This window comes from Macaca nemestrina, chromosome 3 (assembly GCF_043159975.1).
Source record: "Macaca nemestrina isolate mMacNem1 chromosome 3, mMacNem.hap1, whole genome shotgun sequence".
NCBI lineage: Eukaryota > Metazoa > Chordata > Mammalia > Primates > Cercopithecidae > Macaca > Macaca nemestrina.
In genome coordinates, this window is record NC_092127.1 from 125,023,973 (window position 1) to 125,042,227 (window position 18,255).

Genomic DNA, 18,255 nt, shown 5'->3' on the forward strand with positions numbered 1-18,255 from the left:
TCATTATCACAAGAAACTAGCATTATAATTATCACCATCTTATATATGTATAAAAGGACACAACCATAAGTTAATCAATTTTTGTCTAAGATCAAATAGGTAGCTAGTAAGTGGATGAGCTAGGATGTAAACCTCACGCAAACTGGCTTCAAATACCATTCTTTATTATTTCATCATTCTGGAGAGTAAGTTTTCATCAGTGGTTCTCCTTATTCAAAATACATCACAGTTGGAGCCTTTCTAGAAGCTTTATTTGTGTATGCATAATATAGGAAACTGTCTTGCCTCTGACAAGAGAGAAGAGAAAGGAACAGTTTCTCTTCTTTCTTTTTCTTATCACAATTCTCTAAGCAAAAACTATGTTTATAAAAATTGATCCAAACCATTCCTTATCTTCACTGAGTATTAGTACCTTATTTTATCCAAATGATATTAAATAAATTAGTAAACATAAGTGAAAATAAGCAGGCGCTGTATGTTTGTTCCTATTACTACAAATGATTATTCAGGTTTATCTTACTCAGAACACAAACAGAAAGAGTTATAAAGTACTCAAGATAGATTATTTTCTAAAGGCTATAACGTTAAGATTTAACTCAGGTCAATCATCTCCAAGTTAAAATTACTTAGAAGCGTACTGTCCATAATTAAGTAATCTTACCTACTAATATTACGGAATAAGAATACCTTTAGGTGACATGAAATCTGTCATTTTAAGCATGCCCCCAAGCCTTTTCAAGATTGCTCATAAAATTTCTCATTCTCTAGAGAAATGTGATCTCTAAGAAATAAATGTCTCTTTCAAGTCACAAGTAATATGAGCACATGAAAAAAATGGAATTTTGAGTCTTAGAAGGGATATTGCAGTATTATAAAATTGCTTTTATTTCTTGTTATTTAAGTTCTCATGGTCGTTTTAGGATTTACCTTCTAGATATAAAGGATTATGATTTCTTTTAGGGAGGTGGGGGACAGAAGCCTTTGGGGACCAGGAGAATATTTTTCATATGAAATTCTTTGTCATAAAATGCTAATGTTGGTGTTCTTGTCTTTATGTCTATGCATTCTTTAGCTATGAGGATAACAGACCCTTCATCAAGTAAGAATGACCTGAATGGCTGATAAATTCCATTTATCAGTGTGGTCCCATGAACCAGCTGTCAGATCAGTACTGAAAAATCATTAGAGCCTCTGTCATTCACATTGAGGCAGAAGAGCAAACTGTGCAGGAAAATAATCTGGCATACAACTTACATGCAGAATAAATATGCTGCAGGTGTATTGCCAAAGAAAAAAATTCTGCTTCACCTCTGTTAATTGGATATCACCTGAATCTAGTGCCACAGCAATAGCAATTTCCTGTGGTACAGACTTGTTTCTCTTTTAATAGCTTCCCTCTCACTGTGATGTGTTCCTCTGTGCCACATACGTCCGCTTTTCTGTTGTTTGTTTGGGCATCATTCATCTAAAATTATTCTGTCATTTACTGGTATATCTTCAAAATGATCTTACGGGTATAAAACTACCCAATTGCAATTGATATTAATGAATTGCTATACTAAATATAAATAAAGAAAAAATTGCCTTCCTAAAAATTAATTTTTACATATGCAAAATTATCCCTTTCAAATTTGACACCTATCACTTGATTAATGATCTAATCTGTATGAATATATTTCAGTTTCTGAAATAAAGCCACAAGTCTGTACTAATCTAACAAATGTGAACATAAATGTTAACATTTGGACATTTTTCCCATGTATACTTTAAAATTACAAGTCCTGCAAGAATAAACTAAGATTGGTAACCTATGGGCAATCTTGCTGTAGACTTTCAGTTTGTTCTTCTGGTGAAGAGTCCTTTGTTTTCATTTTTTTCTAGTGCCATTTTGCTTCTTCATGCTTTTGCTTTCTTTCTTTCTTTCTTTCTTTCTTTCTTTCTTTCTTTCTTTCTTTCTTTCTTTCTTTCTTTCTTTTTTTAAGAAATTGGGGCTCATTGCAGTTTTCTGCAACTTAACCCTTGGGCCCATCATGTGTTTTCCAGTGGTTAATACCTGACTTCAGTATTTGATCCCATTATTTTGCTTCTAAATCTAAATAGCAATATTGCCTTGATTTAATGGCAATTCTTATTTTTTCTTTTTTGAACATCCATAAGAAGCTGAGAGCTTTTCCTTGAAAGTTAATATACTTCTGAATCCCGCTGTAGAATAAAATATTAACACCTAAAATGTTTTCTAAATGATATAAGGAAACATGTAACATGTAATAGCAAAACTCCTTTAGAGATTCTTTATTCAAGAATGTTGATGTTTTCAGTTAAACGTGTTAAATTTAGTGGGCATTTAAACATGAAATATAGTGGCTGATTGTTATGGGAGAAAAATAGTAAATATTTATAATTAATTTTAATAAGACTTTAATAATTAACTACTTTGGAACCATATCTTTCTTAAGATGCAGTTCCCTCTAAAAAACAAACTGAACTCAGCTTCAGATTATCATAAACATATATGATCTTTCCCCTTCATTTTACAAAGTCTCAATCCCTGTAAATATATCTTCCAGAGACATTATAGTGGAGGATAATAATCTGCTAGAAAGAAATATGAATTCACCCTTTTCAAGGAAGATGTGCTGGGAATAAAGAGGTTGGGCTTTTTAGTGTATAGAGATCTCTACTGATTTGGTCCTGTTCTCCCATATACTTAGGAGTTGAGAATGATTTCATTTCAGTTATGAGTCCCACCTGTTGCAAGAATTCATTTTATCTTGATATTCAATACATAACTTAACCACAAATATATGAACTTTGTTACCTGCTTATACTCTTGCAAATGACATCTTGGAGGAAACTAAGAGAATGGAATGGGAGTGAGAGCTTGTCTTTCATTCTATACCACTCCGTTCATACCACTCCATCTTCATTCTCAGCTTCATCTTCTCCCTTGAGTTTACAGACACTTCAAAGAAGTGAAGTTTCTCTGAGCCTTCAAAAATTTTTTCAGCAAAGCTGCCAAATGACTGATTTCTAAAATCTACTACAATGTAGCATAGAAGAGAGTGATCCAAAGGCTGAAGGAGAGTAGAAACAGAGTGTTTCCATTAGAGTGGAACTATTTTTTTCCATCTACTATCCCTCACTCTTAGTCTTTATAAATATAGGTTAGACAAGTAGGGCTCATTAAATTCATACATTAACTTCAAATCCATGTATTTCCTCCTAATACGAGTTATATTTTTGTCAGTAAACAATAAAATTTTTGTGGAAAAAGAGGAAATTTTGAAAAAATGAGGTACAAGTGTATCAGAAGACGCACTAATAGAGGGAAATCAATCAAACAAATGTTACCCCTGTGAGCCCAGTGAAGACTAACATAGCTTTATAGCCTGCTTTCCTCTTGCCATTCACCATAATTACACCTCATGCCATTTGCATATGTGCTGCAAATACATGAATAATTTATGGTACAAATCTGCTTTTGCTTAAATGAATTTCTGTGTTCATTACATTTTCATTCATGTATATCTCCTCAAGCTTGAAAACTTGTAGTCTCATTAAAACCTTAAAGTACTTACACCACCTGTCTTACATTTTCTGTCAATAAAAGTTACTGTAACATTTTTTTTCAGTGTCGTATTGTTGATCTGATATGGTTGTTAATTAAAGACCAATTATTTAATAACCCTTAATTTTCTCTTCTCTCTACAGGTCATGGGTTATAGGTGCAATAGCTCTTCTCTGCCTATTAGGATTGACCTGGGCCTTTGGACTCATGTATATTAATGAAAGCACAGTCATCATGGCGTATCTCTTCACCATTTTCAATTCTCTACAGGGAATGTTTATATTTATTTTCCATTGTGTCCTACAGAAGAAGGTAAGCTAGAATTCTTTTTTTAAAATATAAATGGCATACATTTCATGACAGCAAAGCAGCCATAACATATTCTAACATATTATTATTGATATGTTTGTCTACAAGAAATGAAGATACTCATCTTTTATAATAGTAAAGCAAAACAAACACAAAATACAAGCATAATAGTTGGTGAGAGTGTCCAATAGTAAAAAACAATAAAAACATTTTCAGATTTAAAATATTAACAAAAATTATTTTCTTGTAGATTTGACTTTGTAGTCTTCAATATTCCCATTGATGGCCAATTGTAGTTGTATATTAGGAAGTAATTATTTTCTAAAAATGTTGTGGAGGCATGAGATACATGCACACACACACATCATGGAAATATATCACAGTATAGGAAATAAACATATGTGGGTTTGAATCTCTGTTCTTCTATTTAAAAACGTATGTGACTTTTGGCAAGTTAATTAACCTCCCCATGTCTCAGTTTACTCATGTGTGACATGAAGGGGGTAAAAATAATTATAAAATATTCAAAGAGATGACTCTGAAAATGAGGTAGAACATTATGTTTTAAAATTTGTGGGAAAGAAACAATAAGATTTATAATTTTTCTTTGGAAAACAAAGGAAATAAGAAGTAAAGATATCCCTTTCTAGGATTTTTAGTTTTAGAGACTGGTGGGACCAAAACAAGAAGTTGAAAAGAGTGTCCACTTGTCACAAGATGGACAAACATAAAACAAAACACTACTCTGTTTCAAATTTAGAAGGTAGTAGATATCTAAAATGTGTTGACACGATCACAAATACAGAATAGAGTAGTAATGATGAGGCAGGCTTCTAAACGTATGTTACAGAAAAGGAAAGAGGTAACATTAGAATGGATGCATTCTAATCTAATTCATTAGAATTCTCCTTATAAAGAGGTTGTTTTAAAATAGATGAATCCTGCTATAACAGGATGTTTTAGAAAAAATAAAAATACAATAAAATAGATGAACCCTCCCAAATAATTAATATGTATACCTCCCAAATTACAGAAGCCTTACTCAACATATGTTTATGTTTTACTCATTGCCCAATGGATGGGGTTGCCCCATGAAGGGACATAGGCTGATGAAGATTCAAACAACCTCACTCTATGATTTTATAGTCCTCTTTGGTTTTGACATCCAACAGGAAGTCTGGGAGAGAGAGAGATGATTTTGTACTAAAGATTTGAAAGTGGCTCACATGGCTTCTACTAATTTTTTTTTTTTTAATCAGATAGGACTCTGTCGATGGTACCACCTAAACTGCAAGGGAGACAGAAAAACATAGTATAGCTTTCTTAGTTACAAAGAGAAGAAATTGGGTATGGTGAATAGATGGCAGTCTGCCACACTTAATGTATTTAAAGAATAGGAGACATGTAAGTGACGAGTGAGAATAGAGCTGGAAGGAAGAACAAGAATCAAGATGATACACTGAATTAAAGATAGGAGAAAATGTCAAGAAGAAGACAGTGGTTGGTATTCTAAAAGACTTTAGAGAAGTCAGAGAGACTAAAACTTGGGAAAGATGTTTAGATTTGGATAGAAGAAAGCCATAGCCATAACTGATGCTCAAGAGAAATACATACAAAAAATGTGAACAAAATCAGGAGATTAAGGGAAAACATAGCATTTGCCCGTGAAAAAAAGGGAATGTATTGGGTCATTATAATCAGTCATAACATATTGAAGTATAGTAGATTTATTTGCCTGTCATCTTTATTTTGTACATTAGCTGGAAATTTGGACCAACATAGTTTTAAATTTTTATTTAATTTTTTTTTACTAACTCATTAAGAAGTAATTTTTAAATTTTAAAGTTAATTTGGAAATTTTCTGCAAGGCAGAAAAGAAATTTTTGTACTTTACACACAGATTATTTTGCTTTGAGTATTTTTTATTAGCCAACACCTCTTTCAGTTTTCCCAACATTAATAAAAATGTTATTTTAGTTTTTCTTGTCTTAACATAAACATATCACTGGAATAAGTAAGAATTGCATTTGATACCCAGGTAGAGATTTTACATCTCACAACCCTAAAACAACTTTAGAGTTTTTAATATATTTAACATAAGTTAAATTTTAAAATATATATGTCATCAAGTTCAGTTTTGTGATTCATTAAAACAGAGTTCCAGAAACTGTGGCTCATGAGCCAAATTCATCCAGCTGCCTTTTATTTTTACAGCCAGGAAGCCAGGAATGGTTACTACATTTTCAATACATAAAGTTTAAAATAAGTATATACACCATATCCTTAGTTTTGGCTCCTGACTCAAAAACCTTAAAATATTGACTACCTGGACCTTGTCTAACTTGCCAGGCCCTGATTTTGAAAGTTTATTTTCATGATTTACGATAACAAGTAATACATATTGTTCTTTCATCCATTCCATGTTTTGAATTTTAAAACTTTGGTTGCATTTGTATTTGGTGTCAAGTGTATGGGCCAACATGAGAAAATACAGAAAACATAATTATTTTTGGTTTTTATTTTATATAAAAAATGTCATATACTTGTCTTTGAAATTGAAGAAATGGTTGGGAGGTGTTTTTTCTTTTAAGCCATCAGATTAAATTTCACTAATATGCCATCGCTGGTATAGTTGCTTATATATTTTGATTAGATAAATATGAAGTATTTCATATTTGAAAATTGTTGTCTTATTGAATTATTTGTCGATTGCTTCAACTTATTCGTAAAATTAAAATTTTTGAGTCATCAGTCTTTTTCTGAGTATGGATTGTGTAAACAGTATTTCCACTGGCCACATTAAAGTGGTCACTTTTACTTTTGTTGTACATTCAAATATTTTATATATTCTCAGAGCTTCCATGATCATTTTATTTCTGATATGAGAAATATCAGAAATATTTTATTGGTAAGATATATTCTCTTTCCTGTATTCTATGTTCTAGAACAGCATCACACCAAAATAGGATATCATCTAACTAGGGTAACTAAGATGCAGTGCCATGTGAAATAGTAGATTAGAATATGCAAATGATTGAACAATCAAATAACTGTTTTATTGTAATCTAAAAAATGTTTCCTGGACACGGTCCATGTTATTTTTTTTTCTTCTTTTTAAGACATATGCTTACCATTTCAAATCAAATCACAGCAAAATAAAGTCAGTATAATGATTCAGTAAGTAATGTAGCTAATGCGAGACTTGGCATCACCAAATATCTTGATTTTCTGGTTGTTTATATTATCAGTTCAGAACATTTAATCTTTGTTGGAAAATTCAGATAGTCCATGATGAATTATTGTGGCTTAAACAATATTGCTGATTTTGTAACAGGAGGGAGAGTGGTTCTTTTTCTGTCTTCTTTGCCTTTATTCCTCATTGTACTGAAATATTTGTTTAGGTTTATATCACTTCATTCAAATACCATTTCTCATCTAGAAACAAACATATCATTTGCTGTTTACCTTAGGAAAACAATGGGATGTTGCAGGGGGAAGTTATGATCAAAGTTTAGATTCCTAGAGATGTTTCATAAATCAGTAGAAATTACTAAACTATCATTGATACTGCTTACTTTTGGTTAGAGATTATTTTAAGCCTTCTCGAGTTCTAATTAAAGCATTTGTCCTCATTCTTTCCAGACACAAAGAAGGAGATAATTAATAGATTACTTTAATAATGATATTAGTGATATACAATGTCTGTGCTGGTCAATGATTTCATGTTCCAAATATGGCATCTTAGAGCTTTTTGATCATACAGCACTCATAAAATTTAGAGTTTTCTCCTAGAGCACATCGCTTGACCTTTTCAGTCTTGTTTACTCTCATTACTTAACCCATTTCAATCTCCTAATCTATAAAATGAAATTAATAATTATTTTTCAGACTCATTTTGAGGGACATACCTAGCACAATTCCTGACACATAATAGTTAAAAAGTAGAAGTTTCTTCTTTTTACCCTCCCTGCAGATGCATCTTAGAAACACACATAACTGGTTGCAGACTGGTGTCTTTTTTTTAAATAAACAAAATATGGACTAACTTGTAAACACTGAACAAAAATGATTGTCTCTATTTCAAATTATTGATAAATGTAGCACAGAAGAGACTGGTTGCAAAACAAATCAATAGCATTTTAAATACATTAAAAATAAGTAATTTTGCCATGCCAGAGCAGAGAAAGGCCTTAAAGACCAGCACATCATAACCCTGTTTTGTTCATTCTATTCTTTGTGGTGAGAATGCCTTTTTCTCCTCTTCTTCCCTATCTTTTATTTCAACTTCACTCTATGAATTAATTCCAGCCGCTCTTTTGAAGGCTTTCTGGGAAGCTCTCTTCCCCAAGAAGCCCTCCTTGGCCCCCCACACCTACCTCCCACAGGCACTCCTCTTCTGTGTTTGAGTCACCTGACCCTATCTCCGTCACTGTTCTTATCCCATAATAAGCACTGATAAATGTGAGTTCTTTGAGCAAATCTGCATATGTTCTGTCTTTGATTCTCCTATGTCTTTGACACAATGAATTTTACAATAATAAGATGAAACGTTCCCATTTTGAATACTAAATTTAATGTATCATTTACATACCTTTTTTTTGCTTTTGATTCTAAATAACATCCCTTTTTAAAGCACATGTTTAAAACTTTGATTTAAATAAAATCTTATTTGAATATTACATTATCATAAGTTGTGGAAAAAATGAACTAATGTGAGATCAAATACATAAAGGCCTAAGAATAATTTATGTATATGATGTTGTTTCATAATATAAATTCATGAACATATAATCGATATAATAAGATGTCCCTTTGTTGTTATTGATAGTAGATATGTGATTTAAGGCAGTTACTGTTTATTTTTATATGTCTTGTTCAATTAAATAGGCAGTAATAAAAATTTTAGACATGATTAAAATTTTTACCGAAAGTTGATATATTTCTCTGCTTGAAAACATCAGCTAAAAGTTTTCCTTTTCCCTGTAATTTTATATTACAACCAAGATTAAGTATTTAATCAAGAATGCTATAAAGAAAAGTAATTATATTTCTCTGTGATTATTGAGTAGAACTATTTTGAAGGACTGCATTTACAATCTTTTTAATTTTTGTTCTCAATTTGAACATTTGATCTCTTTTAAAATAAACTTCAGAGAAATATAGATTTAGAAGAAATGATTAGCCCAACTTACTCATATTTTCTGTCTTTAAATATCCTTTCTCTGCTTTCTCACTTTCTCTGATCTCTCTCTCTGTCTCTCTCCCCCACTTCTTACCCTACTTCCTCCATCCCACTCTCTTTAACTTCCTAACTAGGCTTCTACCTAAAGAACAACAACTACAATTCCCTTGCACCAATAGGCTACTTTATATAAAATTTATGAAGCTAAAAATAGTATCTTCGATGGGCTTAAGTATATGTTCTTGGAACTAAGAGAAAGTACCACTATGATGTGATGGGAGGAGTGTGAGTATGTGTGTATGAGTGTGTGTGTGTGTGTGTGTGTGTGTGTGTGTGTGTGTGTGTGTGTGTGTTTTAAAAGGCTCCAGAGTTAGGCAAAATTTCAAGCTTGACAGTATGCATATAATTATGTTGTATTGTAAAATACATGCTGAACAGACTTTCTTATATCTGTAGGGCAAGGAAAAAATTATGTTATCTAAAAATAAAACTCACATATATTGTCTACTTTTGTTCCTACCTGCAATGAATTACTTGCTAACAGAAGTTAATATTTAATTGTCTAGGTACGAAAAGAGTATGGGAAATGCCTGCGAACACATTGCTGTAGTGGCAAAAGTACAGAGAGTTCCATTGGTTCAGGGAAAACATCTGGTTCTCGAACTCCTGGACGCTACACCACAGGCTCACAGGTAAACAATATTTGTTCACTGAAATGAAGTAATTCTTAACCATATTCTGTAACCAGTTCCTGTCCCTTATGATTGGAGCTAATTTCTATTCTGTGCTTAACACATCGTTTGTTTTTGTTGTTTCACTTGTCTCACATGGGAATGATTCTGACAAAAATGGAAGAAACTAAAACTGTATTAAAATGATGAAATTGGGGTCTCAGTTTGCATAATAATTAATGACTTCAGATTGCTTTCAGTTCAATAAATGCAGCAGGTAAAGAAAATAATTTTCCAGTTCACCCAAAATTCAAAGAAAGTAATATTTCATGTATATAGAAATGTGATATATTGATATGATTCTAATTCTTATAATTCTTCTAACTAGTATAATAATTATCACAAACTGAGACAATTTACATATGATATGGTATGTTTAGGAAAAATAACTATGACTCAACCCTATTATGTGCTGAGAAGTTGAAGAAAAGTCAGGGCAGTGAAGACTACTACAACAGCACTATTAACATAGCTGGTCTAAGCCCCACTCCCATTCGCCCAACACTAGACATAGCAGAATAGTACCTTACCAGAAAAAGTTTAAGCTTTTAGGTAAACTGTGTGCCATTTTTCCCAGGGCACAGAGTCAGCTCAAAGATTATTACATAGAAATTTTAACAACTCCTGTATGTTAAGATGAGCCTGTCAATAAAAGACTTAGAATTGTGTAGGTCATGAGTGAGTTTGATTCAAGCTAGCAAACTAGTATTATTTGTTTGTTCGTTTTTTGAGACAGAGTCTCACTCTGTTGCCTAGGCTGGAGTGCAGTGGTACAATCTCAGCTCACTGAAATCTCTGCCTCCTGGGTTCAAGCAATCTTCCCATCTTAGCCTCCAGCCTTCTGAGCAGCTGGGACCACAGGCATGTGCCACCATGCCCAGATAATTTTTGAGGTTTTTGTAGAGATAGTGTTTCGCCATGTTGGCCAGACTGGTCTCAAACTCCTGGCCTCAGGTGATCCACCTGCCTTGGCCTCACAAAGTGCTGGGATTATAGATGTAAGTCACCTAGACTAGTATTTTTAGGATTGCATGATTCAGTAGAAACAAAAGTCATGTTTTCAGTGTTGCCACTTAAATTTTTCTGAGGAAGACTTGAGTTTAAATTGATAAATAAAGTTATAAATCAATCTTTTAGCTCAACCTATAAATTTAATTATTGTTTCATAAATTTGGTTATTTTATATAAAATAAGAGTGATTACTTCATTTTTTCTTTGATGAATGTTCAATTGGCTTGTAAGCTTAATAGATTAAATTTCCCTAAATAATTTCATTTATATGCTTAGAAAATTTAATTTCCTTATACCTTTTAAACATCATTTATAAATTTAATATACCTGATTGTCTCAAACACATCAACTGTCAGACTAAACAGTCATACACACCTAACTAGCACTTGAACCAGTTATAAATCAATGAATGACCAGTGTTTTCATAGTTTCCTCACCAATTGAGTTTTTAATTTTACAAATAAAATCATATCTTTAATATCAATCTGATATTTCCAATTATTTAATAAATGGTGCTGGGAAAATTGGCTAGCCATAAGTAGAAAGCTGAAACTGGATCCTTTCCTTACTCCTTATACAAAAAGTAATTCAAGATGGATTAGAGACTTAAATGTTAGACCTAATACCATAAAAACCCTAGAGGAAAACCTAGGTAGTACCATTCAGGACATAGGCATGGGCAAAGACTTCATGTCTAAAACATCAAAAGCAACGGCAGCAACAGCCAAAATTGACAAATGGGATCTCATTAAATTAAAGAGCTTCTGCACAGCAAAAGAAACTACCATCAGAGTGAACAGGCAACCTACAGAATGGGAGAAAATTTTTGCAATCTACTCATCTGACAAAGGGCTAATATCCAGAACCTACAAAGAACTCAAACAAATTAACAAGAAAAAAACAAACAACCCCATCAAAAAGTGGGCAAAGGATATGAACAGACACTTCTCAAAAGAAGACATTCATACAGCCAACAGACACATGAAAAAATGCTCATCATCACTGGCCATCAGAGAAATGCAAATCAAAACCACAATGAGATACCATCTCACACCAGTTAGAATGGTGATCATTAAAAAGTCAGGAAACAACAGGTGCTGGAGAGGATGTGGAGAAATAGGAACACTTTTACACTGTTGGTGGGATTGTAAACTAGTTCAACCATTATGGAAAACAGTATGGCGATTCCTCAAGGATCTAGAACTAGAGGTACCATATGACCCAGCCATCCCATTACTGGGTATATACCCAAAGGATTATAAATTATGCTGCTATAAAGACACATGCACACGTATGTTTATTGCAGCACTATTCACAATAGCAAAGACTTGGAATCAACCCAAAGGTCCATCAGTGACAGATTGGATTAAGAAAATGTGGCACATATACACCATGGAATACTATGCAGCCATCAAAAAGGATGAGTTTGCGTCCTTTGTAGGGACATGGATGCAGGTGGAAACCATCATTCTTAGCAAACTATCACAAGAACAGAAAACCAAACACCGCATGTTCTCACTCATAGGTGGGAACTGAACAATGAGATCACTTGGACTCAGGAAGGGGAACATCACACACAGGGGCCTATCATGGGGAGGGGGGAGGGGGGAGGGATTGCATTGGGAGTTATACCTGATGTAAATGACGAGTTGATGGGTGCAGCACACCAACATGGCACAAGTATACGTATGTAACAAACCTGCATGTTATGCACTTGTACCCTACAACTTAAAGTATAATAATAAATAAATTAATTAATTAAAAAAATAAAATAAAATAAAAAAATAAAAGTTAACATATAACTGTCAAAAATATCAGACTATCTTAAATAGTTTTACCAACCACAAATCATGAAACTTAAATATAATTGCATGATTATTAATAATCTGAATTTGATTTAATTTTTACACACTACACTGAGGTTGTAAAGTTGCAAATCAGAGGAACAATTGTCCCAACTCAGATGGATGGAAATTTCTGAGTTTAGGACTACTAAATTTGCCAATCAGAGATCTGAATTCTCACATAAGAGTAGGGGCAGAGCAGGATAATGCTTATAGCATGAGCCCCTTTAATAATTAATGCCTTTATTTTCAGACTTATAATCCCTTGCTCTTTCCCTGCTTTTTGTAATACCTTTTTCCATGACTTTTCAATTGATATTGCTGAGATTCTCTATATCATCCAGCCTGATTAGATCCCACATGCTTTTCACATTACTGAGCTCATCAGCTACCATCCTATAGTCATTTTATTGAAATATATCATTAATATTATAATAATACTTGGGGGTCTCATTTGCTACAACAGAGTTGTGCAATGTTTAGCAATACTTCTAAACTATGAATTAAGACAGTACAGCTCAATGGAATAATAATAAACTCTGTGGGTGGGTATACCTTGTTTTAAATTCTGGCCTTGCTACATACCAGCTATGACACAAAACAAGTTACTAATTTCATTGACACTCAGTTTTTTCATCTGTAAAATGGTGATAATAAATACCGACGTCTTAAGTTGCTAAGAAGATTGAACTAATATACACAAAACAGAATAAATTGTGGGTGCTCAATAAATGGTGGTTGCTACCAGTTATTACTGTTGTTATTATAGAATATTATTGTATATATATTTTAAGTTGTATCATATTTTTCCCCTCACTCTTGCAATTTGTAATATCACAATTCTACTCTTGGAAAATAATTTACATTTTTTCTTATACTTAATATAATACTAATTCTGATTAACTATGACCATCCAAGCCTATGTAAGGTTATAGTTACTTAAATCTATATAATTTGTTTAGGTAAGACGAGTAAATACATTTCTCACTAATTATGGCCATCCATAAGCAAATGCTAAAATACTGATATGAAAACAAAATTTGGGGAGTATGGATGCATCTTTCACATAAGAGCACTTCTAAAATAACTATTTTATTTAGAAATATTGAGTGCCTCCTATATAATGCCATTGATTTTCTAATCTCTGGGAATAAAATGGTTAAAAGACATATAACTTCCCCTGTGATCTGGAACTTTTATTCTAGTATTGGAAGATAGAAAGTGTATTAATTACAAACAACCCAACAAAAATATCAAATGAGAAAGCTGGCAGAGAACAAAAATATTATGTCAATTAGCCAGGTGGCTACTGGAATTAAGTGCTAGAGAAAGACTACCTTTGGAAGTGGTACTTATGCCAAAGTCTGATTTACAAGATTCTAAATGAAGGAGAAAAGGACATTCAGGGGAACAGAATTCAAAGTGAGAAAATGTCTAATGCAAAGCCTTTACGGTGTGGAGAACTTACAAAAACTGTTGGCCAAAGTAGGTTAGAGGGAGAATGAGACAGAAAGTCAAAAAAAAAGGAAAGAGACCGATCCCTAGGTATTTGTAACAGTATGAAAATTAAATTTTATTTTGATTACTTTGGATAGCCAGTGAGATAATTTAGAAATGAAAATGGTAGGATACAATCCGCATGTAATAAACATTATGTTGCTACATTGTGGATAATGGAGGGGATGATGGCCAAGACTAACAAGTAAAAATCCTCTTCACCTCTTGCTCCTCCAAACTTACTTCCTGATCCTAATCACTTACAAAAGTTTTATAATATACATCAGTCACACAAACATATTCACAGAAATGGGTGTAAAATTTTTTTAAACTATGGACTGAAATAATATCTTTTGACTTTCTTGTAATTGTTTTGTCATTTATCTTTCATGTATTTTATTGACTTTTAGATATATTTGCTTTTTATTATATAATATTTGAAAAATAAAAAAGTGACATATGTATATGAAACATTGAAACATTTTAATAAGATGAACACCTGTGAACTCAACATCCAACCGAAGAAATAGAACATTTTCAATGTGTTTTCCTTTTTATTTAACCTCTCCCTAATCAACCCCTATGTCTTCCTCCAGAGAGGCCCCTAAATTTTATTTTTCCATTCCTGCAACTTATTCTAATAGTTTCCCTCCAAAAAATGTTGTTCAGCATTCCTTTTTGAAATCTTTGTTTAAAAATGGTATTTGATTGTATGTAGACTTCTCTGACTTGTGTTTTTCACTCCCATATTCTAAAACCCTTCCTGATTCATTCCATAAATATCTAAGTGTGGCCTCTGTGCCGTATACTATATACCTTTTTCTCTGCCTGCAATACTTCTCCTTTTTCTCCTTTTCCTTTTTTCTTCTTTTCTCTTTTCCTCTTAAACTATGTTTGGTGTAGTGCAGTGAGTTGTTAACCTCTTGCACTCAGGAGCCAGATGACTGCATTCCAATGCTGATTATTAGGTCTGTGCCATTAGAATGTTCATTAACCGCTGTGCTTCGGTTTTCTAATGTATAGTATTACCTACTTCATGGAGTTCTTATGAGGTTTTGATGGGTGAATACGTGAAAGGTGTATATTATGGAAAAGAGAGCATAGAAAAATTGATACAGATGTATATACACACACATGCACATATATAATATACATACACTATGTATGTATGTGCCAAGTATATGTACCTCAATTAACAAAAAAAACAAAAATTCTGTTTTCATAGAGCCTCAAGCCTATTGCAGACATCAGACGTTAAATGGTTAGCTATTAAGTATAAATGTAAGAAATAATTATATAATACATGGTATTGTAGGAGATGTTAGTGACTGTTGGGGGAATGTAGTAGGGGAAAAGGGACTGAGATGTGATTGAATTGTGTGTGTAGCCTCCAATTCTAAGGAGGGTGGTCAAGTTATGTCTTCAGAAAAAAATATTTTAGAGTTAAAAGGGTAAAGGAATTATGCATACCTGTGTCTGGGGGAAGAGCACCCAAACAGAGAAAACAACCAACATTGCCAAGCTCTGAGGCACAAACATGCCTGGCATGTTAGAGAACAGCAAGGGGACAGGTGCAGCTAGAGCAGATGGGGGAGATAAATAGGAGATGAGATAATGGGGACAGCTCGTATAAATATCACCTAACAATAATAACTTCGTCAACTCCAGATAAAATGTTACTTCTTCAGTCTGCATTGTTCTCAGACTCCCTAGAGAAGGACATATCCTTTAATATATGGTAAAAATATATGGTATAATTGGTAGAAGTCTTTACAAATTCTGTAGTATAAAGAATAGTCACAAAAGTATACAAAACATAAATGTATGGCACAATTAATTATTACCACTTCCCAGGCCAACTATTAATATACTGAGAATACCTTGGAAACCCTTTGAACCCGTCTCAATCATTAACCTCCAAACATAACCACTATCTTAGCTTTTAATAGCACATTTTAGTTTGCATATTTTGATGCTTATTCACCTGAAATCATTTAGTACATACTCTTTTATGTTTTCCTTTGTTCCCAAGACATCTGCATTACTGCAGGAGGCTGTGAGCTCTTTAATTTTCTTTGCTTTATATTTTTGTATAGTTTATTCATCCATTCTACCATTGACAGTCATTTTGATTGTTCATATTTCAGCTATAATATTTAATGACTGTATGGAGATTTGTGGGCATATTGTACGTTTGCATTTATTTTTGTGATAATTTAACTAATCTGTTACTAGTTTAGCAGCTCCGTCAGGGTCAAGACATTTTGTGCTTACATTTCACCTTTGTATCTTATAGGTTAGTATTTGGCAGGCAGTAGAGGGTAATTGATATTTTTAATTAATTAATTAATTAACCAACTAATGAAACAAATGTGAGAGACTGGCTCCCATCATTGTCCTTTTGTTTATTAGTTTTCTGTGTGTGTCTGTGTCTGTGTGTGTGTGCGTGCAGGCATTTGTCAACCTAGGGAAAATGTGATATACAACAATATATCTGAAGAATAATCATGTTCCAAGATTCATAAAACCAATTGTCTAATATTCTAACATTGGTTACTCCCATTATTCAAGAAGTTCAAATGTATTTGGAACATAACCCATTGTAGGCATGGTTTCATAAGTAGTAGTAGTATTTCTTATAACTATTTCAACCTTGAAAAAACTTCTGAAAATATTTTGTTTCTTCCTCACAAGATTGTTAATACTTTTTTGATCTATAACTCAATAAAATAACAGAATAAAACCGAAAAAAATCCCCCCAATGGAAAAAGTTTATAATATTTATTTTCTTGAATTATCTGACACTTAGAAATTTGAATTTAAGAATGTCAATAATAACGTAAGAATTTTTAGTTATCTATAAAACTTCCTACTGAAGCAATGAATCAACTAACTTTATTTTCTTCAAAGAAAGAAAAGTCAGGATAGTTATGTAATCCCTAAAATTACATTGATCTTCCTATAAAAGTTATGAGTTAAGTTTGGTAGCATTTTAATAATGTTCTCTTTTCTTTTCTTAGCAAACTGTTTTGCAAGATTCTGATTTCTTAAACTAAATCTTTTGTTAGAACTGACAATTTAATGCATATTTAAACATTCCCATTCCAATAAAATTTACAGTAAAAATTGTTTCACCTTGGAAATTAAAATTTTCTAATTCTGTCTGAAGATATATACGTCTGTATATCTTCAACATATTTAAGTTGGTATAGTACTTTACATTTATTTCTTTTTTCATAGTTATAATTATCTTTGGTATATAGGCATTTAGGAATACAGTTAATGAGAACCATGTATTATCATGAATGTTATTTCTGATGTTCTCATGCTACTGTACTGCAAACATGTATTTGTTTATTTGCCAAATACTAGAAACAAACATCTCATGTAACTATGACAGAAAAGGAAATAATAATTTGTGTGAAAATTCACTGTCTCATGAGTTCATTTTCTTTCTACCTTTTCCCCCACCCAGAGCCGAATCCGTAGAATGTGGAATGACACGGTTCGAAAGCAGTCAGAGTCTTCCTTTATTACTGGAGACATAAACAGTTCAGCGTCACTCAACAGAGGTAATTAGAAATAATTTTTCATATTTATTAATCTTCTGATTAAGAAGTTCTTAAATGCATTGCTTTATTTGCAACTTCTGAACCTGTTCCACGTGATAGAAATATTGTAAGAACATAAAACTTAGTTGAATGTAGCAATGTGTTCCTTATTCATAAGACACTTTAAAAAAAAATTCTGAATTTTCCAGAAGTCTTTTCCAAAAGGAAATTAGAAAATAAGAAACTTTTTTTCCTAATCATCTGCTGCTGCTATAAACGAGAGCTGTCAGGCCTCATTGGAAGCAGTGAAAATGGGCAATTATGTGGCTATATAGTCGGCTAAGCATCATAGAGTTCCACATTGTCTTAGGTATAAAGCAATTTCATAGTCTTTGCGGAAGTAAAAGTATACTGTCTAATACATACTTAAGGCAACCTATGTACTTGGAAAAAATCACATCTTAATGTCTAAAAGACTTATCTGGATAATATTGCATATTTAAAGATTTAGGAGAAAAGATACTTTGGGGTATATTATGATTTTTGTGTATATGCTTGTGGT

The 18,255-nt window shown here is 32.6% G+C and overlaps 1 protein-coding gene across 50 annotated transcripts in view; it reads left to right on the forward strand.

Moving 5' to 3' along the window:
* LOC105463581 (adhesion G protein-coupled receptor L3) overlaps positions 1 to 18,255 on the forward strand; it is an 856,114-nt gene that overhangs the window by 810,043 nt on the left and 27,816 nt on the right. For 38 of the 50 annotated variants that reach the window (XM_011710771.3, XM_011710772.2, XM_071093442.1 and 35 more), the window contains 4 exons: positions 1,073 to 1,099; positions 3,712 to 3,880; positions 9,626 to 9,751; positions 17,618 to 17,714. In XM_011710771.3, coding sequence (XP_011709073.2) covers positions 1,073 to 1,099; positions 3,712 to 3,880; positions 9,626 to 9,751; positions 17,618 to 17,714 — 419 coding nt within the window. The remainder of the gene's footprint in view (positions 1 to 1,072; positions 1,100 to 3,711; positions 3,881 to 9,625; positions 9,752 to 17,617; positions 17,715 to 18,255) is intronic. The other 12 variants (XM_011710773.3, XM_071093443.1, XM_071093439.1 and 9 more) reach the window with 1 other exon arrangement.